Here is a 25,091-nt window from a genome sequence, read left to right on the forward strand (position 1 = left end):
GAAAAAGTCAAGGGGTCTTAATATTTTCCGAATGCACTGTAAGTCTGGGCAACGAGTTAGGTTGTCATCGATCACTAGATCAGAAATAGTCAGATGTTTAAATTTTTTCCTGTGTGCTAAGGTCTGTTCAACGCTGGTCTGTCCAATCAGAATCAATGTTTCAAGATTGTTTTGATCACGCGGACTGGGATATGTTCTGGGTTGCCTCTGAAAATAACATTGACATATACAGTGACACGGTGACTGAGTTCATCAGGAAGTGTATAGGGGATGTTGTTCCCACTGTGACCATTTAAAACCTATCCAAACCAAAAACTGTGGATAGATGGCAGCATTCGTACAAAACTGAAAGCGCGACCACAGCATTTAACCACAGTAAGGTGACTGGGAATAAGGTCAAATACAAACAGTGCAGTTATGCCCTCCATAAGGCAATCAAACAGGCAAAACGTCAGTACAGAGACAAAGTGGAGTTGCAATTCAACGGCTCAGACACGAGAAGTCTGTAGCAGGGACACCAGACAATCACGGATTACAAAGGGAAAACCAGCTACGTCGCGGACACCCACGTCTTGCTCCTGGAAAAGCTAAACACATTCTCGCCCGCTTTGAGGACAACACAGTGCCACCGACGTAGCCTGCTCCCGAGGACTGTGGGCTCTTGTTCTCCGTGGCAGACGTGATTAAGACATTTAAGCGTGTTAACCCTCGCAAGGCAGCCGGCCAAGACGGCATCCCTAGCCGCGTCCATAGAGCATGCGCAGACCAGCTGGTTGGAGTGTTTACGGACATATTCAATCTCTCCCTATCACAGTCTGCTGTCCCCACTTGCTTCAAGATGTCTACCATTGTTCCTGTACCCAAGAAATCAAAGGTAACTAAACTAAATGACTATCGCCCCGTAGCACTCACTTCTGTCATCATGAAGTGCTTTGAGAGGCTAGTTAAGGATCATATCACCTCCACCTTACCTGACATCCTAGACCCACTTCAATTTGCATACAGCCCCAATAGATCCACAGACGATGCAATCGCCATCATACTGCACACTGCCTTATCCCATCTGGACAAGAGTAATACATACTGTACGTAAGAATGCTGTTCATTGACTACATCTCAGCCTTCAACACAATTGTACCCTACGTGCTCAGCCCCCTCCTGTACTCACTGTTCACCTATGACTACGTGGCCAAGCATGCCTCCAACTCAATCATCAAGTTTGCAAACGACACAACAGTAGTAGGCCTGAATACCATTAATGACGAGACAGCCTACAGGGAGGAGGTGAGGGCTCTGGCGGAGTGGTGCCAGGAACATAACCTCTCCCTCAACGTCAAGAAAACGAAATGAGCTGATCGTGGACTTCAGGAGACAGCACGCCCCCATCCGCATCTACGGGACCGCAGTGGAGAAGGTGAAAAGCTTCAAGTTCCTCTGCGTACATATCACTGACAATCTGAAATGGTCCACCCACACAGACAGTGTGGGGAAGAAGGCTCAACAGCACCTCTTCTCTTCAACCTCAGGAGGCTGAAGAAATTCGTCTTGGCCCCTAAGACCCTCACAAACTTTTACAGATGCACCATTGAGAGCATCCTGTCGGGCTGTATCCCCTCGTATTATGGCAACTGCACCGCCCGCCAACGCAGGGCTTTCCAGAGGGTGGTGCGGTTTGCCCAACGCATCACCAGGGGCACAATGCCTGCCATCCAGGACACCTACAGCACCTGATGTCACAGGAAGGCCAAAAATATCATCAAGGACATCAACCACCTGAGCCACGGCCTGTTCACTCCGCTATCATCCAGAAGGCGAGGTCATTAAAGGTGCATCAAAGCTGGGACTGAAAAACAGCTTCTATCTCAAGGCCATTAAATAGCCATCACTAGCCGGCCTCCACCCGGTACCCTACCCTGAACTTAGTCACTGTCACTAGCCGGCTACCACCCGGTTGCTCAACCCTGCACCTTAGAGGCTGCTGCCCTATGTACATAGACATGGAATCACTGGTCACTTTAATAATGGAACACTGGTCACTTTAATAATGTTTACATACTGGTTTACTCATTTCAAACACTACCGTTCAAAAGTTTGGGGTAACTTAGAAATGTCATTGTTTTCGAAAGAAAAGCTATTTTTTTGTCCATTAAAATAACATCAAATTGATCAGAAATACAGTGTAGACATTGTTAATGTTGTAAATGGCTATTGTAGCTGGAAACGGCTGATTCTTAATGGAATATCTACATAGGCATAACAAGGCCCATTATCAGCAACCATCAGTCCTGTGTTCCAATGGCACGTTGTGTTTGCTAATCCAAGTTTATCATTTTAAAGGCTAATTGATCATTAGAAAACCCTTTTGCAATTATGTTAGCACAGCTGAACACTGTTGTGCTGATTAAAGAAGCAATAAAACTGGCCTTCTTGAGACTAGTTGAGTATCTGGAGCATCAGCAATTGTGGGTTCAATTACAGGCTCAAAATGGCCAGAAACAAATAACTTTCTTCTGAAACTCGTCAGTCTATTCTTGTTCTGAGAAATTAAGGCTATTGCCAAGAAACTGAAGAACTCGTACAAGCTGTGTACTACTCCCTTCACAGAACAGCGCAAACTGGCTCTAACCAGAATAGAAAAAGGAGTGGGAGGCCCCGGTGCACAACTGAGCAAGAGGACAAATACAGTTTGAGAAACAGACGCCTCACAGGTCCTCAACTGGCAGCTTCATTAAATAGTACCCCGCAAAACACCAGTCTCAACGTCAACAGTGAAGAGGCGACTCCGGGATGCTGACCTTCTAGGCAGAGTTGCAAAGAAAAAGCCATATCTCAGACTGGCCAATAAAAAGAAAAGATTAAGATGGGCAAAAGAACACAGACACTGGACAGAGGAAGATTCAAAAAAAGTGTTATGGACAAACGAATCGAAGTTGAAGGTGTTCGGATCACAAAGAAGAACATTTGTGAGACGCAGACCAAATGAAAAGATGCTGGAGGAGTGCTTGATGCCATCTGTCAAGCATGGTGGAGGCAATGTGATGGTCTGGGGGTGCTTTGGTGGTGGTAAGTGGGAGATTTGTACAGGGTAAAAGGGATCTTGAAGAAGGAAGGCTATCACTCCATTTTGCAACGCCATGCCATACCCTGTGGACGGCACTTGATTGGAGCCAATTTCCTCCTACAACTGGACAATGACCCAAAGCACAGCTCCAAACTATGCAATAACTATTTAGGGAAGAAGCAGTCAGCTGCTATTCTGTCTACAATGGAGTGGCTAGCACAGTCACTGGATTTCAACCCTATTGAGCTTTGGTGGGAACCCTTTGACCGTATGGTACGTAAGAAGTGCCCATCAAGCCATTCCAACTTGTGGGAGGTGCTTCAGGAAGCATGGGGTGAAATCTTTTCAGATTACCTCAACAAATTGACAACTAGAATGCCAAAGGTCTGCAAGGCTGTAATTGCTGCAAATGGAGGATTCTTTGACGAAAGCAAAGTTTGAAGGACACAATTATTATTTCAATTAAAAATCATTATTTCTAACCTTGTCAATGACTACATTTCCTATTAATTTTGCTATATTTCCTATTCAAACTAATTTCATGTATCTTTTCATGGAAAACAAGAACATTTCTAAGTGACCCCAAACTTATGAATGTATGTATATACTGTATTCTACTGTATTCTAGTCAATGCCACTCCGACATTGCTCGTCCTAATATTTACATATTTCTTAATTCCATTCCTTTACTTTGAGATTGATGTGTATTGTTGTGAATTGTTAGATACTACTGTTGGAGCTAGGAATACAAGCATTTCGGTACAACCCGCAATAACATCTTCTAAATATGTGTATATGACTGATTAAATTTGATTTGATTTCAATTGTGGGGATATGACAAGAGACAGGTTCCCAAAACATTATAACTCTCCACTTGTGCTGAAATTCAGATAATGTCTGTATCAGGGCGGTCCCTAAATAATGTCAATTTAACCATTCTCCTATTTGTGTAAAATGAAGTGCTAAATATGTTTTACAGTGGTAAATATGTTTTACAGTGGTGAATATGAAAATAAAAGCTTCCAAATGAAACGAGCACCCCCACCTCTCTGTCATGGTTTAAACCATTTATTTCTATGTGGCTGCACAAACCGTCTCCCTGTTCATGGCGCGGTCTACTCAGTAGTGCTGAAATTCGGGCCTCAGCTGAACTCCTTTAAAACGCATCGATTTTCCTTTGTACTTGCTCATTTTCGCCATTTGTTTGCCATGTGCCCTCCATAAAAATAGCCAATGCCTTTATTCTAATGCATTCGATTTATCCGTTGATTTATTATTGTTTGATTTTGTCAGTCAGCTGTTTAGAGCGCTCATTGCTTTGTTTTTCAGGATCGCACGGGTATTGGTGTTCTCTGTGCCGTCTGTGGCCAGAATAAGTAGACCATTTATTTAGCTTTATTATTTTCTATCAATATTTGTTTTTTTCTTTCCTTGATCAGCTGATGATTGTTGCCAATATCACAATATCAACTAGCCTACAGCTAGACACCAATGCGCATCCAATCCATCCAACATTAATGCCAGTAGGCCTATAGTTTACTCTTTTGGTTAGAAGCATTCCATTTTGAAATGGCATAGGCCTACATTATTTTGGATTTGGTGCCCATGAGAACTGTTTTCAAGGCAAAACATAAAGAAATGTTATGTAGGCATAGTTACACTTACAGTGCATTTTCCGAGCTCTCCGAGATCCAGGAATTGTACAGAGTTTAATTTCAATGTTCTAATTCAATTGTTAAATGCTTAATAATTACAAATAACACTGTCATAAATGTCATTAATGTAAGGAAAGAGATGCAGTGTTTTATGTCACACAATCTGTGAAGACTCCAAGCATTCAACTCATGAATTATGGACAACTCATGAACTAGGGTGTAAACATGTTTTGATTCAACTCATGTATTATACTGAATGTAGGCTACCTGTTCTGCGTGTGTTCATGTGTGTACAATTTCCTCGGTTGAGAGGATAGGCTACCGGCGGTGGTGTAGGCCTAGTGGAAAAATGCATTGCCACGACCGGCAATCAGAGTTTACCCACCAATCTTTTTACCACTACATCACTGGCTACTGGTAGGCCTATTTGAAGTACTGGTAGGCCTACACATTGTAGCCTAGTCTAGTAAATTGACCATGTGTGTTAGGGTGACTATCACGTTTTTCCTGCGACAGTTTCGGACCCATTTCAGGTGTTTCGACATTTCAGGCTACAAAAAAGGTCAATTTGGCAGCAAGACGCATCAATTAATGTAGGCCTAATCAATGGCAATCGCCGAATGTCATTAGGCACACTTTTTGGTGTTTTGTAAACAGATGTCTAATTATTGTCAGCTCGTGCTTACATGATGTGCGTCTTCACGCAATGGCATCAGTTGGAGCATGTCCATGTCCATGTCACATAAACAACAAAAGCTGGTGAGTGCGTTGTTGATGTTGTTTTTTGCTTGAGATGTAGGGTCTGCTCTCTCAGTGGAGACATTTTGTGCTGATAATCGACCCGGATTGGTAATCTTTTAGGCAGCTGAGGAATCAATGTGTAAGACTAATCAAAAAGGCTAAATCTGATTATTATGTAACCACTCTTTCTGATTGTAAGGGGAACCAGGCAAAATTCTGGAAAACTGTCGAAACTCTGAAGGGTTGCACTTCCTCCTCTCTGCCCCAACAAATTAATTCTGGCCCCATTACGGACAAAAATGCATTTAATCATAATTTTAATTGCAGATTGACTCCGAAAATAGTAGTCAAGTTTTAGCATTTAGGCAATTCACAGAAAAAAGTATTTGATGCCTTACTTGCTATAGATACCAGGAAATCCACAGGAGCTGACCAATTGGTGCCGGCTCAATTGTGCTGCTGTCACGTCTTCTCCCGATTCGCCGGTCTACTGAGCCACCGGTCTGAGCGCACCACCTCGGCAACACCGGAATGGAAACCCAACGCACCCTAATCACCTCCAGCGCACCTGCACCTCATCATCACCCCTATATAGCCCTGGACTGTTCAGTGTTGTGTTGTGTGTGATTGTTAGTGTCATGTTGTGTACTCGCGCTTTGTAGTTCTCTTGCTCAGTGTTAAGTAAACCTTTACATTGTTGATTCCTGCGTCTGCGTCCTGCCTCTTCGTATCCGCAGTACTCGTCACAGCTGCCCACTTCATTGCTGGCTCAGTAACCCATATCTTAAATCTGACATTGTTATCAATAAATATTCCAAAAGTACAGAAAACAGCTTATGTGCTGCCACTCCATAAGACGTGGATAGTAGTGATCTTGATAATTATCGTCCCATCTCCAGGCTTCCATGTCTAGCTAAAATTCTCAAACCATTGGTAAATAAGCAATTTCACTCTTTTTTTTCTGAGCATGGTATTTTGAATATATATCAATCTGGGTTTAGGCCAGGGCATAGCACTATCACAGTAACCACATTAGTTGTTAATGATATTGTCAATGCATTAGACGCTAAAATGAATTGTGCTGCCTTGTTTGTGGACATGTCAAAAGCATTTGATACTGTTGATCATGCTATTTTATTGAACAAGTTGTCCTCGATTGGCCTGGGCTCTGATGCCTGCTCTTGGTTTCATGATTATTTTAGTGACAGAACTCAGGCCATCGTGATTGATGTGGTTAAGTCCGAATTTATTGACGTACATTAAAGGTTTTTCGCAGGGGGCAATACTAGGACCTGTTCTTTTCACTATCTATATAAATGCTATTGGTCAATCTGTTAAAAATTGTAAATTTCATCTACAGTATATGTGGATGATACTATTATGTATGCAATTGCCCCGACTGCTGACCTGGCTGTGACAAGGCTACAGTCCGATTTTGAAGCTGTGCAGGAAGCCGTTACTGATTTAAAACTCGTGCTTAATATGGGTAAAACTAAATACATGTTGTTTTCAAGTTCTCGTAAGATTTTCTCAGATGGATTACATCTTCACTCATCAGATGGTTCTATAATCGAACAAGTCCCTGCATACAAATACCTTGGTATTTGGATTGACAATGTTTTAATGTTTAAAAAACATACGAATGAGCTTGATAGGAAGCTAAGATTTTTGTTTACAAAGCCCTGCTCCACAAGCTTCCGACTTACCTAACTTCCCAGTTAAGATTTAAAATGACAAGTTATTAAAGCCATTCAAAGGGTTGGTTAACTCTGGAGACTACTTGGGTGTCTACAGAGTTAGGTAAATCAGCCTTAGTTTTCTCCAGAGGACGTTTCAATTGGATGCTTTGGTGTCCCTGGGGCAGTTCAGACAGATAATGAAGAAGGTGTTTGTTTTAGTTGAATGTATTTTGTATCAAAATTGCTTCTTCTTTGTGTGTGTGTGTGTGTGTGTAATAAACACTGAGTGTAGAAAACATTAAGAACACCTTCCTAATATTGAGTTGCACCCCCCCCCCCCCCCACACACACACACACAAAGAAGAAGCTATTTTGGTTTGTGCTTAATTTTGCGGTTTACGTCTGTAACTCCTGAAGGTTAGGAGAGAGAGTTGAATATGGGCCATCTCTGTCTGGAGCTGGCTGTGGCAAGCTGACCGACCGACGGCTAACAAGTAAATTCTCTAATCACAGCGCAACAGAAAGGTTGCACATTGCTGGAGGTGGTGGTGACACACTTATGAATACAGACAAGCCAACAGGCCAAGACTAAGGCTACGTCTGAAATGGCACTGACCGTACTCACTACATAGGGATCAACGAACCCATACCATTGATGCTTGTGGGGTTACACATGGATTTGAAATAAGGCACCTGGAGGCTAAGTAAAGTTGGTCCGTTCTCTTTAGGTACATCTTGTGGTCACTTTGCCTAAGCTACAGTAAACTACTACTCAACAACAGCTCAACCAAATCTGCAATATGAATTGAATTATAAGAAACGTGAAGGCGATAGATTCCTAAGATGTCTCCTGGTGAACTCTCCGCTTGAACTTTGATTGCCTCCCTTCATCCCCTTCTCTGCCTCACCCTGGCAATCCTCCCTTTTTTTATGTTCCCTTAAAAAAAAAAATATGATCTGCTCCGATCAATGCGTTGATGAGAACAGGGCTATTGGGTTGGAAGGTGCGAGAGCCAGACATAATAATCTTGTTTGTCACTCCAATATCAATGGCGAGCTGAGAGAGATTTAGTTTCACGGAAAGGTGAAACAAAGTATTGGGTGAACATGGGCACTCCGATCTAGAGTACATTGATCTAGCCTGGTCCCAGATCTGTACAGTACAAGTGCCTCAGCCAACTCCTCCTGACTATCATGTTGTTATGCCATATTAAAGAGATTCTCTGGTACTTTTGTATACTTTTTAACCAGTAGTTCTGAAAATAGAGCTCACGAGCCAAAAGCGGTCCCCGAAAATTACGTACTAAGTAAAATACAGTGCCCTCTTTAATTATTGGCACCCTATGTAAATATGAACAAAAATGGCTGTGATCTTACACTCAAAATATCATATGAATCTAACCTTTAATTGAGTTAAAATGTTAAAATAAAATAAAATCGTCACAAAGAAATACAGTGGGGAGAACAAGTATTTGATACACTGTCGATTTTGCAGGTTTTCCTACTTACCAAGCATGTAGAGGTCTATAATTTTTATCATAGGTACACTTCAACTGTGAGAGACGGAATCTAAAACAAAAATCCAGAAAATCACATTGTATGATTTTTAAGTAATTAATTTGCATTTTATTGCATGACATAAGTATTTGATCACCTACCAACCAGTAAGAATTCCGGCTCTCACAGACCTGTTAGTTTTTCTTTAAGAAGCCCTCCTGTTCTCCACTCATTACCTGTATTAACTGCACCTGTGGGGCATCAATGATCATGAGGAAGGTGAGGGATCAGCCCAGAACTACACGGCAGGACCTGGTCAATGACCTGAAGAGAGCTGGGACCACAGTCTCAAAGAAAACAATTAGTAACACACTACGCCTTAATGGATTAAAATCCTGCAGCGCACGCAAGGTCCCCCTGCTCAAGCCAGCGCATGTCCAGGCCCGTCTGAAGTTTGCCAATGACCATCTGGATGATCCAGAGGAGGAATGGGAGAAGGTCATGTGGTCTGATGAGACAAAAATAGAGCTTTTTGGTCTAAACCCCACTCGCCGTGTTTGGAGGAAGAAGAAGGATGAGTACAACCCCAAGAACACCATCCCAACCGTGAAGCATGGAGGTGGAAACATCATTCTTTGGGGATGCTTTTCTGCAAAGGGGACAGGACGACTGCACCGTATTGAGGGGAGGATGGATGGGGGCCATGTATCGCGAGATCTTGGCCAACAACCTCCTTCCCTCAGTAAGAGCATTGAAGATGGGTCGTGGCTGGGTCTTCCAGCATGACAACGACCCGAAACACACAGCCAGGGCAACTAAGGAGTGGCTCCGTAAGAAGCATCTCAAGGTCCTGGAGTGGCCTAGCCAGTCTCCAGACCTGAACCCAATAGAAAATCTTTGGAGGGAGCTGAAAGTCCGTATTGCCCAGCGACAGCCCCGAAACCTAGAGGATCTGGAGTAGGTCTGTATGGAGGAGTGGGCCAAAATCCCTGCTGCAGTGTGTGCAAACCTGGTCAAGACCTACAGGAAACGTATGATCTCTGTAATTGCAAACAAAGGTTTCTGTACCAAATATTAAGTTCTGCTTTTCTGATGTATCAAATACTTATGTCATGCAATAAAATGCAAATTAATTACTTAAAAATCATACAATGTGATTTTCTGGAAATACAATTTAGATTAGAAGATGGCTGCCGTTTTACAGCCCTCTAACCAATTGTACTATTATGTGTGTTTTTTTCATCTATATTTTCCGTAGCTGTCTATCTACCACCACAAACCGATGCTGGAACTAAGATTGCACTCAATGAGCTGTATAAGGCCATAAGTAAACAGGAAAATGCTCATCCAGAGGCAGCGCTCCTAGTGGCTGGGGACTTTAATGCAGGGAAACTTAAATCCGTTCTACCTAATTTCTACCAGCATCTTAAATGTACAACCAGAGGAAAAAAAAACTCTAGACCACCACATACAGAGACACATACAAAGCTCTCCCTCGCCCTCCATTTGGCAAATCTGACCATAACTCTATCCTCCTGATTCCTACTCATAAGCAAAAACTAAAGCAGGAAGCAATAAACTTGGTCAATAAAAAAGTGGTCAGATGATACAGATGCTAAGCTACAGGACTGTTTTGCTAGCACAGACTGGAATATGTTTCGGGATTCTTCAGATAGCATTGAGGAGTACACAACATCAGTCACTGGCTTCATCAATAAGTGCATCGATGACGTCGTCCCCACAGTGACCGTACGTACATACCCCACCCAGAAGCCATGGATTACAGGCAACATCCGCACTGAGCTAAAGGGTAGAGCCGCCGCTTTCAAGGAGTGGGACTCTAACCCGGAAGCTTATAAGAAATCCCGCTATGCCCTCCAACGAACCATCAAACATGCAAAGAGTCAATACAGGGCTAAGATTGAATCGTACTACACCAGCTCTGACGCTCGTCGGATGTGGCAGGGCTTGAAAACTATTACAGACTACAAAGGGAAGCACAGCCGCGAACTGCCCAGTGACACAAGCCTACCAGACGAGCTAAATCACTTCTATGCTCGCTTCGAGGCAAGCAACACTGAAGCATCCATGAGAGCATCAGCTGTTCCGGATGACTATGTGATCACGCTCTCCGTAGCTGATGTGAGTAAGACTTTTAAGCAGGTGAACTTTCACAATAATTACCAGGACATGTACTCCGAGCATGTGCTGACCAACTGGCAAGTGTCTTCACTGACATTTTCAACATGTCCCTGACTGAGTCCCTGTGCCCAAGGACACCAAGATAACCTGCCTAAATGACTACCGTCACGTAGCACTCACGTCTGTAGCCATGAAGTGCTTTGAAAGGCTGGTCATGGCTCACATCAACACCATTATCCCAGAAACCCTAGACCCACTCCAATTTGCATACCGCTCGAACAGATCCACAGATGATGCAATCTCTATTGCACTCCACACTGCCCTTTCCCACCTGCACAAGAGGAACACCTATGTGAGAATGCTATTCATTGACTACAGCTCAGCGTTCAACACCATAGTGCCCTCAAAGCTCATCACTAAGCTAAGGATCCTGGGACTAAACACCTCCCTCTGCAACTGGATTCTGGACTTCCTGATGGGCCGCCCCAGGTGGTAAGGGTAGGTAACAACACGTCTCGCACACTGACACGGGGGCCCCTCAGGGGTGCGTGCTCAGTCCCCTCCTGTACTCCCTGTTCACCCATGACTGCATGGCCAGGCACGACTCCAACACAATCATTAAGTTTGCCGACGACACAACAGTGGTAGGCCTGATCACCGACAACGATGAGACAGCCTGTAGGGAGGAGTGCTGAAGTGCGTAGCGCGTCATCTGTCCTTGGTTGCAGCACTCACTACCCAGTTCCAAACTGCCTCTGGAAGCAACGTCAGCACAATAAATGTTTGTCGGGAGCTTCATGAAATGGGTTTCCATGGCCAAGCAGCTGCTTACAAGTCTAAGATCACCATGCTCCAATGCCAGCGTTGGCTGCAGAGGGTGCACCCCCTATCCACATCGACGACACCACAGTGGAGAAGGTGGAAAGCTTCAAGTTCCTTGGCGTACACATCACCGACAAATTGAAATGGTCCACCCACGCAGACAGTGTGGTGAAGATGGTGCAACAGAGCCTCTTCAACCTCAGGAGGCTTGGCACCTAAAACCCTCACAAAATTTTACAGATGTACAATTGAGAGCATCCTGTCGGGCTGTATCACCACCTGGTACGGCAACTGCACCACCTGCAACCGCAGCGCTCTCCAGAGGGTGGTGCGGTCTGCCCGAACGCATTATCGGGGCAAACTACCCGCCCTCCAAGACACATACAGCACACGATGTCACAGGAAGGCCAAAAAGATCATCAAGGACATCAACCACTCGAGCCACTGCCTGTTCACCCCGCTATCATCCAGAAGGCAAGGTCAGTACAGGTACATCAAAGCTGGGACCGAGAACAGCTTCTATCTCAAGGCCATCAAACTGTTAAATAGCCATCCATAGCACATTAGAGGCTGCTGCTGCCTTTTGAAATCACTGGCCACTTTAAGAAATGTAACACTGGTCACTTTAATAATGTTTACAGTCACTTTAATACTGTTTACATATCTTGCACTACTCATCTCATATGTATATACTGCATTCTATTCTATAATATTCTACTGTATCTTAGTCCATGCCGCTCTGTCATTGCTTGTCCATATACAGTATGTATATTTTCTTAAATTCCATTCCTTACTAGTTTTGTGTGTACGACAAGCTTTAACTTCCTGACTGATGTCTTGAGATGTTGCTTCAATATATCCACATACTTTTCCTTCCTCATGATGCCATCTATTTTGTGAAGTGCACCAGTCCCTCCTGCAGCAAAGCACCCCCACAGCATGATGCTGCCACCCCCGTGCTTCACGGTTGGGATGGTGTTCTTCCGCTTGCAAGCGCCCCCTTTTTCCTCCAAACATAACGATGGTCATTATGGCCAAACAGTTCTATTTTTGTTTCATCAGACCAGAGGACATTTCTCCAAAAAGTACGATCTTTGTCCCCATGTGTAGTTGCAAACTGTAGTCTGGCTTTTTTAAGGCGGTTTTGGAGCAGTGGCTTCTTCCTTGCTGAGCGGCCTTTCAGGTTATGTCGATGTAGGACTCGTTTTACTGTGGATATAACTTTTGTACCTGTTTCCTCCAGCATCTTCACAAGGTCCTTTGCTGTTGTTCTGGGATTGATTTGCACTTTTTGCACTAAAGTACGTTCATCTCTAGGAGACAGAACGCATCTCAATCCTGAGCGGTTGTCACACCCTGGTTCTGGGACTCATTATGTTGAGCCAGGGTGTGTGCAGTCTATGTGGTTTGGTTCTATGTTGGGTGTCAAAGTGTTGTAATTATGTTGATTAGTCATATGACTCCCAATCGGAGGTAACGAGTGTCAGCTGTCGGCTCGTTATCTCTGATTGGGAGCCATATTTATTCTGTATGTGTTCTTGTGGGCATTGTGGGTTATTGTTCCGTTTCTGTCAGTTTAGCAGAGGACTTCACGAATCGTCGTTTGTTTTGTATTTACGTGCTTTACTTTATTAAAGTTATCATGTTCACTCAGCGCTGCGCTTTGGTCCGTTCATTCATCAGACGATCGTGACAGAATAACCCACCAAAGAAAGACCAAGCAGCGGCGTCCAGAACAAAGGGTCTGGACATCGGAGGGGCGCCGGGTCAGGAGAGAACGTTGGTGGATGTCCTCCTCGGCTGGGGACATATTACCCAGGAGGAGGCCGTCCGGTACCGGAGGGCGATGAAGGGGGGAGAACCTGGCAGGAGAGGAGCAGGGCCATCGTCGGAAGGACGGGAGGCAACCCCAAAAAGTTTTTGGGGGGGGCACATGGCTTGCGACTGAGCAGCAGGAGGCTGCCACAAGGCAGATTCAGAAGGCTACCAGGTTAAGGGGGCTGACGGAGGCAGAGAAGGACGGATTCAGGGAGGCTACCAGGTTAAGGGGCGACTGGGAAAGGCAGGGAAGGAAGGTGTAGAGGCACGGCGAGAGGTACTGGGGTGTGTAACCAGTCGGTCCGGCCCGTTCCTAATCCCGGGTACAGCCAGTCGTGTGTGTCCCCAGTACGGTGCGGCCTGTTCCGGCCCCTCGCACTAAGTGTATGCGGTGCGCGTCGCCAGCCCAGCCCGGCCTGTTCCTGAGCCTCATCACGAAGCCTACGGTGCGCGTCGCCAGCCCAGCCCGGCCTGTTCCGGCCACTCGCACCAGGGATACGGTGCGCGTCGCCAGCCCAGCCCGGCCTGTTCCTACTCCACGCACCAGGGATACGGTGCGGCCAGCCCGGCCCGGCCTGTTCCGGCCACTCGCACCTGGGGATACGGTGCGCGTCGCCAGCCCAGCCCGGCCTGTTCCTGCTCTCCGCACTAGGGCCTTATGTGCGTCCCCAGGGCCAAGCATGCCCTGTTGCTTCTCCCCGCACTAGCCCTGAGATGCGTGTACTCAGCCCGGTACCTCCAGTTCCGGCACCACGCACCAGGCCTACGGTGCGCCTCAGACGGCCAGAGGCTGCCGTCTCCCAACGGGCCTGAACTGTCCGTCTGCCCAACGGGCTGAACTGTCCGTCTGCCAACGCCGTCTGAACTGCCCGTCTGCCCAACGCCCGTCTGAACTGCTCGTCTGCCCAACGCGTCTGAACTGTCCGTCTGCCCAACGCCGTCTGAACTGCCCGTCTGTACTGAGCCTGCAAAGCCGCCCCGTCTGCCATGAGCCTTCAGAGCCGTCCGCCAGACCCGGAGCCGCTAGAGCTCTCCGCCAGACAGGATCAGCCAGAGCCTTCCGCCAGACAGGATCAGCCGAGCACACTTCCGCCAGACAGGATCAGCCAGAGCCTTCCGCCAGACAGGAGCAGACAGAGCCTTCCGTCGGGACCGGATCAGCCAGAGCCTTCCGCCCGAGACCGGATCAGCCAGAGCCTTCCGCCGGGCCGGATCAGCCAGAGCCTTGGCCAGACAGGATCAGCCTGATCCGTCGGCCAGCCATGAGCAGCCAGATCCGTCGGCCAGCCATGAGCAGCCAGATCCGTCGGCCAGCCACGAGCAGCCAGATCCGTCGGCCAGCCGCGAGCAGCCAGATCCTTCAGCCCGCCTGAGCCGTTCAGCCAGGATCGCCAGAGCCGTCCAGCCAGGATCGCCAGAGCCAGCCAGCCAGGATCCGCCATTGAGTCAGGTGCTGCCCCTTATCCTGGTGCTGGCCCTTAGTCGGTACTGCCCCTTAGTCCGGTGCTGCCCCTTAGTCGGTGCTGCCCCTTAGTCGGTGCTGCCCCTTAGTCCGGTGCTGCCCCTTAGTCGGTGCTGCCTCTTAGTCGGTGCTGCCCCTTAAACCGGTGGGGGTCATTTGGAGGAACCTACGTAAGCGGGTAGTGGCGATGGTGGGGGTGGTGGTCTAGGCCGGAGCCAGAACCGCCACCGAGGAGGTATGCCCGCCCAGCCCTCCCCTGTTTGGGGGTTTTGGCGCGGTCGCAGTCCGCGCCTTTAGGTCCTGTCACACCCTGGTTCTGGGACTCATTATGTTGAGCCAGGGTGTGTGCAGTCTATGTGGTTTGGTTCTATGTTGGGTGTCAAAGTGTTGTAATTATGTTGATTAGTCATATGACTCCCAATCGGAGGTAACGAGTGTCAGCGTCGGCTCGTTATCTCTGATTGGGAGCCATATTTATTCTGTATGTGTTCTTGTGGGCATTGTGGGTTATTGTTCCGTTTCTGTCCGTTTAGCAGAGGACTTCCACGGATAAATCGTTTGTTTTGTATTTACGTGCTTTACTTTATTAAAGTTATCATGTTCACTCAACGCGCTGCGCTTTGGTCCGTTCATTCATCAGACGATCGTGACAGCGGTGTGACGGCTGAGTGGTCTCATAGTTTTATACTTGCGTACTATTGTTTGTACAGATGAACGTGGTAACTTCAGGTGTTTGGAAATTGCTTCCAAGGATGAACCAGACTTGTGGAGGTCTACAATTTTTTTTCTGAGGTCTTGGCTGATTTCTTTTGATTTTCAAGCAATTCCATGATATCAAGCAAAGAGGCACTGAGTTTGAAGGTAGGCCTTGATATACATCCACAGGTACACCTCCAATTGACTCAAATTATGTCAATTAGCCTATCAGTAGCTTCTAAAGCCTTGACATCATTTTCTGGAATTTTCCAAGCTGTTTAAAGGCACAGTCAATTTTGTGTATGTGAAACCTCTGACCCACTGGAATTGTGATACCGTGAATTATACATGAAATAATCTGTCTGTAAACAATTGTTGGAAAAATTATTTGTGTCATGCACAAAGTAGATGTCCTAACCGACTTGCCAAAACTACAGTTTGTTAACAAGAAATTTGTGGAGTGGTTGAAAAACAAGTTTTAAGGTGGGTAGGTCTCATTGCCTAACAATAGCGAAGCAGGCATTGTGACGTAGAACAATAGGCTGGGGAAAGAACATTCGGAAGGCGAGTTGGTGCCACGGTGCTCAATAGAACCAATAGGAGCTGGCAGGGTGAAAAATGCCCTAAAATAAGGCCTGTTTTTTCGTGACAACTTTAAAACTACGGAAAGCAGCTGGGAAATATGGTAATATTATGAAAAAAGCATTCTTAAACATGTTATGTGTCCAGCTAATCATCATGTCAATGTATTATCACCACTGGACATGTAGCCTGTTTTAGATATTTTCATCAAATGCGGATAGAGATTGCATCATCTATATTACGTAAGTGTTATGGCTTGGATAGGTTTTAGCCTGGTCGAGGCAGAGGATAATGAGAACAGGGTGGTGGACAAAGTCATGTAAGCAACAAAGTGAGGTAGTTTGTGCGGGCGATCAGATTGAATGGTGCGTGCGTGTAATCAGCTATATTGCATGCAGAGACCATGGCATGAGTGAAGCGAGGTTGGGTTATCGTAAACTAGGGAGCTAGACAGGATTATCTAGGTGTATGCTTTGGCGCCATCTACGGGCTGAATGTTACATGGGTGGACCAGTTATCGCTCTCCTTCCAAAACATGGTTACATTTTTATAAACTTCAAGTATTACTAATTATACAGTATATTCCTAGGAAAAGTCGATGTAATGTAACAACTCAAATCGTGCTCTTTAGTGTACAGTAGTCTACAGATTAGGCTAAAGGTTGTTGGCTAGGGAAAATACGATTTTATTGAAATAATCAAATCATATTTTCCCTAGCCTACAACCATAATGATAAAACATAATTGCTAGAATGCATTACAAATCAAGGAATAACAAAAGTTGATTACATACTTTTCTTTTTCTGTTTTATTTCAGAAATAGAGCCCAGGAGTCAAACAAAGGTATTTTTATATTTTTTTACATTTCTCCAATCCCGCCTCACCCACTACGCATCAAACACATCAAGTCATACATTTCAATACATTTTACAATTGTTGATTACAGTGCCTTGCAAAAGTATTCATCCCCCTTTGCGTTTTTCCTATTTTGTTACATTACAACCTGTAATTTAAATTGATTTTTATTTGGATTTCATGTAATGGACATAAACAAAATAGTCCAAATTGGTGACGTGAAATTAAAAGAATAACTTGAATAAATAACAGAAAAGTGGTGCGTGATATGTATTCATCCCCTTTACTATGAATCCCCTAAATAAGATCTGGTGCAACCAATTACCTTCAGAAGTCCACATAATTAGTTAAATAAAGTCCACCTGTGTGCAATCTAAGTGTCACATGATCTGTCACATAATCTCAGTATATATACACTTGTTCTGAAAGGCCCCAGAGTCTGCAACACCACTGAGCAAGCGGCACCACCAAGCAAGCGGCACCATGAAGGCAGAAGGAGCTCTCCAAACAGGTCAGGGACAAAGTTGTGGGAAGTACAGATCAGGGTTGGGTTATAAAAAAATATCAAAACTTTGAACATCCCACGGAACACCATTAAATCAAAAAAAAATTAATGGAAAGAATATGGCACCACAACAAACCTGCAAGAGGGCTGCCCACCAAAACTCACGGACCAGCAAGGAGAGCATTAATCAGAGAGGCAACAAAGAGACCAAAGACAGTGGCCAGAAAAAAAGCCATTGCTTAAAAGAAAAAAAATAAGCAAATACGTTTGGTGTTCGCCAAAAATCATGTGGGGGACTCCCCAAACATATGGAAGAACGTACTCTGGTCAGATGAGACTAAAATTGAGCTTTTTGGCCATCGGGGGAAAAGCGCTATGTCTGGTGCAAATCCAACACCTCTCATCACCCCGAGAACACCATCCCCACAGTGAAGCATGGTGGTGGCAGCATCATGCTGTGGGGATGTTTCTCATCGGAAGGTACTGGAAACCGGTCAGAATTGAAGGAATGATGGATGGCGCTAAATGCAGGGACATTCTTGAGAACTGTTTCGTCTCAAATCTCTTCCAGATATTTACTTACATATCATATTCATATCATATATCATATATTACTTACATATTCACAGGTTTGAAATGATACACCTTAAAGGGCACATAAATTACATTTTCTGAAGTTTCTATTGCCAGAGTTTTGGTTGCACACATATAAATTATCTGATAACAAATGTACTGAAACACGCAATGTAAACCTGGTACAGAAATTGTTTGAAATATCTTTAACTAGTGTCTGACGGTCCAAGGTAAACACTAATGATTAGGAAAAAAGTTTATAATTTAGCAATAGTCCTATGTGTGATTCGGACCATGAAAGGACAGAGTATTGATTTTGCTGCTCATCCTCATGTCGAAGTTTTGCTGCAACATGTCTTAACACTAGTAACAAACTCAAGGCCAAATGTAATGTTAAATGTTGCCATAACAAGGGCTCCAGAATACAGGATGTGAAGGATTAGCTGAGCTACCTTTTACTGCTGAGGACAGTGATTTTTGACCTATTGCATACATAGAAATGTGCCTGTTGTAGACAGAGGTTTGCTTACAAGGTCGGCTCAGTAGGAGTGGAATATTGGCTGAACGCCCAGACTGTGATTGCCCGGTGTTCTCTCCTAAGCAGCCGCACTCTGGGAGCAAACGCTTTACTGAGAGAGAATCCACTTGGCTATCTTTGTTAACCTAATCATCAGCAGACACTGGCAAGTTAGAACTGTATATGGTATGTGTAGACTGTAAAAGGTTTGTAAACTCAGTTTCCTAGCGTTAAGTTTACATGGAAATAAGTACTCGACAGTGGGGGTCTTTAGTTAATTCATTTTAATTGGTTTTCATTGTAACCATTGCCTGTAAGATACCATATTACTATTCTGATGTCTCCGGAAGGAACAAAGTCCCTTGAGAGGGGAAATGTGGTGGAGAAATCAGGATTAGCTGTAGAATATGCTTATATGATTGAACTGTTATTAGAATGTCTCATTTCAGACTCTGGTGTTTTTTTTAAATTATTTTATTTTTTTGTCATTTAGCAGACGCTCTTATCCAGAGCGACTTACAGTTAGTGATTGCATACATTTTCATGTGTTGGCAGCTGCACTTGCCTCCCTCTTATGGGCCTCAGTCATCTGGGGCCAAGAGAGGAAGAAGTCAGGCTTGTCTATCACATATCCCTGTTGCTATGCAGAATATCAGAAAGCGAATAGGGCAAAGGAGGTCAGAAGGAAACATTGTTTCCATATGTGAATATGTGTCTTTACCTATTGCAAACCATGTGAAGGGATGGCCTGATTAATGGGAACCAATCACTTGTCTCCACAATGTCTTGTGTCAGTCACCCACTCCTCTGGCCTTGGGAGATTGTTCTCTCCCCTGGTTCCCTTTCTAGCAAAGGTGGAAACTAAGTAACAAATGTCCTTCTAAATTCTTAGTACTGAACAAAACAATGAGTTCTTTGTATTTGGGGCTAAGGTCTGGTACAGGATGTGTGGGGTTAGTGTCTGGAACCATTGTATGTTAATTTTGAGGTTGGTTATCCTGACCTATCCTGGGATAGTATATAACCCAGAGGCTCACTCCACTCAGTGAGCTCTCACTCTATTCACTTTGGCGTGGGTATTGTGACCAGCTCCCTTATCGATTCGTTTTTTAATATTCTGATTGGTGATTGACCTTGTCTCTCGTCATTATTGATTAGAAATTCCACTACAAAATCAAAACTATGAAATAACACATATGGAATCATGTAGTAACCAAAAAAGTGTTAAACAAATCAAAATATATTTTATATTTGAGATTCTTCAAATAGCCACCCTTTGCCTTGATGACAGCTTTGCACACTCTGGGAATTCTCTCAACCAGCTACACCTGGAATGATTTTCCAACAGTCTTGAAGGAGTTCCCACATATGCTGAGCATTGTTGGCTGCTTTTCCTTCACTCTGCGGAAAAACTCATTCTGATTGGCTGGTCCTGGCTCCCCAATGGGTGGACCTGGCTCCCACATGGGTGGGCCTCTGCCCTCCAGGCCCACCCATGGCTGCGCCCCTGCCCAGTCATGTGAAATCTATAATTAGGGCCTAATTTATTTATTTCAATTGACCGATTTCCTTCTATGAACTGTAACTCAGTACAATCTTTGAGATTGTTGCATTTCGTATTTATATTTCTGTTCAGTATCTTTAAGTCGTTCCTCAAAAATAACATCTTTTGACTCATTTTGTTCATTTGATTCCGTAATGCCCAGAAGCGCGCAGGACCCCCATCGGCGAACAATGATATAAAAACTTGAAACTCATTCTACACGCCTCTAGTTCACCATAGAAGGCTTATTAGAGCTGTCATTTGTGAGACTTCAAACAACATATATTTGTGATTGCTAGGCATACAAATAAGATTATTTATTGATACCTTTGAAACAAGGTCTAGTAGCGGCGCAACAGGACTACAGTGCCTTCGGAAACTATTCAGACCCCTTGACTTTTCCAAATGTTGTTCGTTACATCCTTATTCTAAAATTAACTAAATTGTTTTTTTCCCTCATCCAATCTACAACCAATACCCCATAATGACAAAATGTACATAAGTATTCCAAACCCTTCACTCAGTACTTTGTTGAAACATCTTTGGCAGCGATTACAGCCTCAAGTCTTCTTGGGTATGGCCTTCAACTTGCACATCTGTATTTGTGGAGTTTCTCCCATTCTTCTCTACAGATCCTCTCCAAGCTCTGTCAGGTTGGATGGGGAGCGTTGCTGACAGCTATTTTCAGGTCTCTCCAGAGATGTTCGATCGGGTTGGGCCACTCAAGGACATTCAGAGACTTGGCTGTTTGCTTAGGTCGTTGTCCTGTTGGAAGGTGAACATTCGCCTCATGTGAGGTCCTGAGCGCTCTGGAGCAGGTTTTCATCAAGGATCTCTCTATGCTTTGCTCCGTTCATCTTTGCCTCGATCCTGACTAGTCTCCCAGTCCCTGCCGCTGAAAAACATCCCCACAGCATGATGATGCCACCGCCATGCTTCACCGTGGGGATGTTGCCAGGTTTTCCTCCAAAGTGACACTTGGCATTCCAGGCCAAAGTGTTCAATCTTGCTTTCATCAGACCAGAGAATCTTGTTTCTCATTGTCTGAGAGTCTTTAGGTGCCTTTTGGCAAACTCTAAGAAGGCTGTCATGTGCCTTTTACAGAGGAGAGGCTTCTGTCTGGCCACTCTACCATAAAGGCCTGATTGGTGGAGTGCTGCAGAGATGGTTGTCCTTCTGGAAGGTTCTCCCATCTCCATAGAGCTCTGTCAGAGTGACCATCGGGTTCTTGGTCACCTGACCAAGGCCCCTCTCCCCGATTGCTCAGTTTGGCCGGGCAGCCAGCTCTAGGAAGAGTCTTGGTGGTTCCAAACTTCTTCCATTTAAGAATGATGATGGCCACTGTGTTCTTAGGGACCTTCAATGCTGCAGAAATGTTTTGGTACCCTTTCCCCAGATATGTGCCTCGACACAATCCTGTCTCAGAGCTCTACGGACAATTCCTTCGATCTCATGGCTTGTTTTTTATTTTTTGCTCTGACATGCACTGTCAACTGTGGGACCTTATATAGACATGTGTGTGCCTTTCAAAATCATGTCCAATCAATTGAATTTACCACAGGTGGACTCCAATCAAGTTGTAGAAACATCTCAAGGATGATCAATGGAAACAGGATGAACCTGAGCTCAATTTCGAGTCTCATAACAAAGGGTTTGAATACTTATGTAAATAAGGTATTCGTGTTTTCTAAAAAAAATCTAAAAACTTGTTTTCACTTTGTCATTATGTGGTATTGTGTGTAGATTGCTGAAGATTTTTATTTATTTAATCTATTTTAGAATAATGCTGTAACGTAACAAAATGTGGAAAAAGTCAAGGGTCTGAATACTTTCCGATGGCACTGTCAGATTGTGTAAAGATAGCGCTGCGTCGTAGTAGCCGTTTTACGGACTCCTGACCAATTCTGCTATTTTGTATTTTTTATGCTGCTCTTAAATTTTTTGGCTCATAATGTCTCCACCATTGATTCCTATGACCGAAAACAGCTTCCGGACATCAGAACAGCGATCACTAACCTCAATTTCGATGAAAATGTCTACTTCAGCGAGCCGTCAGCTCTGGATGTTCTGTTTACTCTGGACCCTGCCTAATCCCCAAAACTAGAAAGAGGAAGCATCTGCGAAAAGAGGCAGGCAAGGCGGCATCCTGGCGAGACTACCTTGGCAAACAAATAGACCACCATTGCCCTTTGTCCTTTTGGCGAACGTGCAGTCACTGGAGAACAAACTGAATGAGCTCCATTGAGACTATACTATCAACTGGACCTGAAAATCTGTATTACAGTGAGGGAAAAAAAGTTTTGATCCCCTGCTGATTTTGTACGTTTGCCCACTGACAAAGAAATAATCAGTCTATAATTTTAATGGTAGGTTAATTTGAACAGTGAGAGACAGAATAACAACAAAAAATCCAGAAAAAACGCATGTCAAAAATGTTATAAATTGATTTGCATTTTAATGAGGAAATAAGTATTTGACCCCCTCTCAATCAGAAAGATTTCTGGCTCCCAGGTGTCTTTTTATACAGGGAGCGAGCTGAGATTAGGAGCACACTCTGAAAGGGAGTGCTCCTATCTCAGCTTATTACCTGTATAAAACACACCTGTCCACAAAGCAATCAATCAATCAGATTCCAAAAAGGTGACGTTTTTTTGCTGTGAGCCAATGGAGTAACCTAGGTAACACAGGTTGTTTTTCCCCAGCGGCTGCAGGCCGCAGGTTCTATCTAATACCGACTTTTACATTTACATTTATGTCATTTAGCAGGCGCTCTTATCCAGACTTGGACTATAGCCCTTCTATTTCCTTACTGCTATAACTGCTAACATATGTTGCGATACTGCTATTAGCCTGCCATTGCACTGTGTACTACTGCTGTGTACTACTGCTGGGATAGCACAGTTAGCTATTACATAGTCATTAGCCTGTAGTGCCATTACATGCTCCTCTTTCGGACAACCTCCAGTTGGTGTCGCTCTTTTTCAAATTAGGAGATGGAGGAAGAAGAAGGTTACCTGAGTGTTTTGCGTACCATATCCTCATCGGTGGTGCCCTAGTAGGTCAGGGTCTCACTCCAGACAGGGTTGGGGGTGTTGCGCAGGGTCTTGGTGGAAGTTTATTGGCCTGACAGAGAGAGCGAGAGAGCAAAAAGCAAGAAAAAAGAGATTGAGAGAGATTGAAGTAAAGGTTGGGATTAGGTATTGACCTTTGCCCCCCATTCCATCATAGGCTGACCATGACACATAGGGCGCAACCGAAGTCATTAGCAGTTTACAGACCTCGGGTCTTCCGTGCAGAGCTCCTGGCTCTAGCACATAATATAGGACCACAGAGACAAGGGTTCAATCCCCTCGTCCCACCCTTCCTACTATGTCTGCTCCTGAACCATCTCCCCATCAGTCTCTAACCTGTAATTCAGATGTAATCTGGAGATTGAAATTATTCTCGTCTCATCTCATCTATATCAGTCTCTTTTCAGTTTAACTCAGAGTGAACAGCGTCCCTCTGCATGTTGTTGATGAAATCACCCTAGAATAGATTACCGTTCTTGATTCTCGGGTGATTTCGTTTCAACACCAGAATCCAACAGTGCGACACAGAAAGAAAGCTGTGCGTTTCTCAGACCTAGAATGCAAATGCCCAGATTGCAATTAAATGAACAATAGGCATATCAACGCATGCCGGGAGCATAATACAGTGCCTTCAGAAGTAGTTGCATGGACTCATTCTGTGTTCAATAATAGTGGTTAATATGATTTTTGAGTTACTATCCCATCTCTGTAGCCCACAAATACAATTATCTGTAAGGTCCCTCAATCACGTAGTGAATTTCAAGCACAGATTCAACCATAAAAACAGTTACAGAGTTTAATGGTTGTGATTAGAAAACTGAGGATGGATCAACAACATTGTAGTTCCTCCACAATACTAACCTAAATGACAGTGAAAAGAAGGAAGCCTGTACAGAAAAAAAATGATTTCAAATCATCCATCCTGTTTGCAACAAGGCACTTAAGTAATCCTGCAAACATTGGCAAAGAAAATACACTTTTCTTCCGTATACAAAGTGTTATGTTTGGGGCAAATACTACACAACACATCACTGAGTATCACTCTTCCAGATTTTCAAGCATGGTGGGTGGCTACATCCTGTGTCACGGAGCTCTCAGCACTGCTAAAGCTACCTCTCTCTCTCCTCTGCTCTCGTCCTTCTAGACCTATCTGCTGCCTTTGTACTGTAACAATTAGATCCTCCTCTCACCCTCTCCGATGTGGGCATCTCCGGCGCGGCCCACTCTTGGATTGCGTCCTACCTGAGTCGCTCCTACCAGGTGGCGTGGCGAGAATCTGTCTCCGCACCACGTGCTCTCACCACTGGTGTCCCCCAGGGCTCAGTTCTAGGCCCTCTCCTATTCTCGCTATTCACCAAGTCACTTGGCTCTGTCATATCCTCACACGGCCTCTCCTATCATTGCTACTGAATGACACACAATGAATCTTCTACTTTCCCCCTTCAGATAACCAGGTGGTGAATCGCATCTCTGCATGTCTGGCAGACATATCAGTGTGGATGGCGGATCGCCACCTCAAGCTGAACCTCGGCAGGCGGAGCTGCTCTTCCTCCCGGGAAGGACTGCCCATTCCATGGTCTCGCCATCACGGTTGACAGCTCGTTGTCCTCCTCCCAGAGTGCGAAGAGCCTTGGCGTGACCCTGGACAACACCCTGTCGTTCTCCGCTAACATCAAGCGCGGTGACCGATCCTGTCGGTTCATGCTCCACAACATTGCGAGTGCGACCCTGCCTTCACGGGAGGCGGGGAGGTCTAATCCAGGCACTTTTTCATCTCCCGTCTGGATTACTGCAACTTCGCTTGTTGGCTGGTGTCGCGATCGTCTGAAGAAGCGGACCAATCGCGCGCGTCGAGTGAACATGATGACTTTAT

The 25,091-nt window shown here is 44.8% G+C and overlaps 1 protein-coding gene across 1 annotated transcript in view; it reads right to left on the reverse strand.

Annotated features, from left to right (window-relative positions):
- The window catches only part of LOC121537596 (double C2-like domain-containing protein beta), a 67,665-nt gene extending 44,432 nt beyond the window's left edge, over positions 1-23,233 (reverse strand). Inside the window, exon 1 of the mRNA XM_045206839.1 lies at positions 23,162-23,233. Within this exon, the coding sequence (XP_045062774.1) occupies positions 23,162-23,181 (20 nt within the window). The 5' untranslated portion in view covers positions 23,182-23,233. The remainder of the gene's footprint in view (positions 1-23,161) is intronic.
- Between the last annotated feature and the right edge of the window lie 1,858 nt (positions 23,234-25,091).

The sequence above is a fragment of the Coregonus clupeaformis genome, chromosome 24 (assembly GCF_020615455.1).
Source record: "Coregonus clupeaformis isolate EN_2021a chromosome 24, ASM2061545v1, whole genome shotgun sequence".
In the NCBI taxonomy this organism is placed as follows: domain Eukaryota; kingdom Metazoa; phylum Chordata; class Actinopteri; order Salmoniformes; family Salmonidae; genus Coregonus; species Coregonus clupeaformis.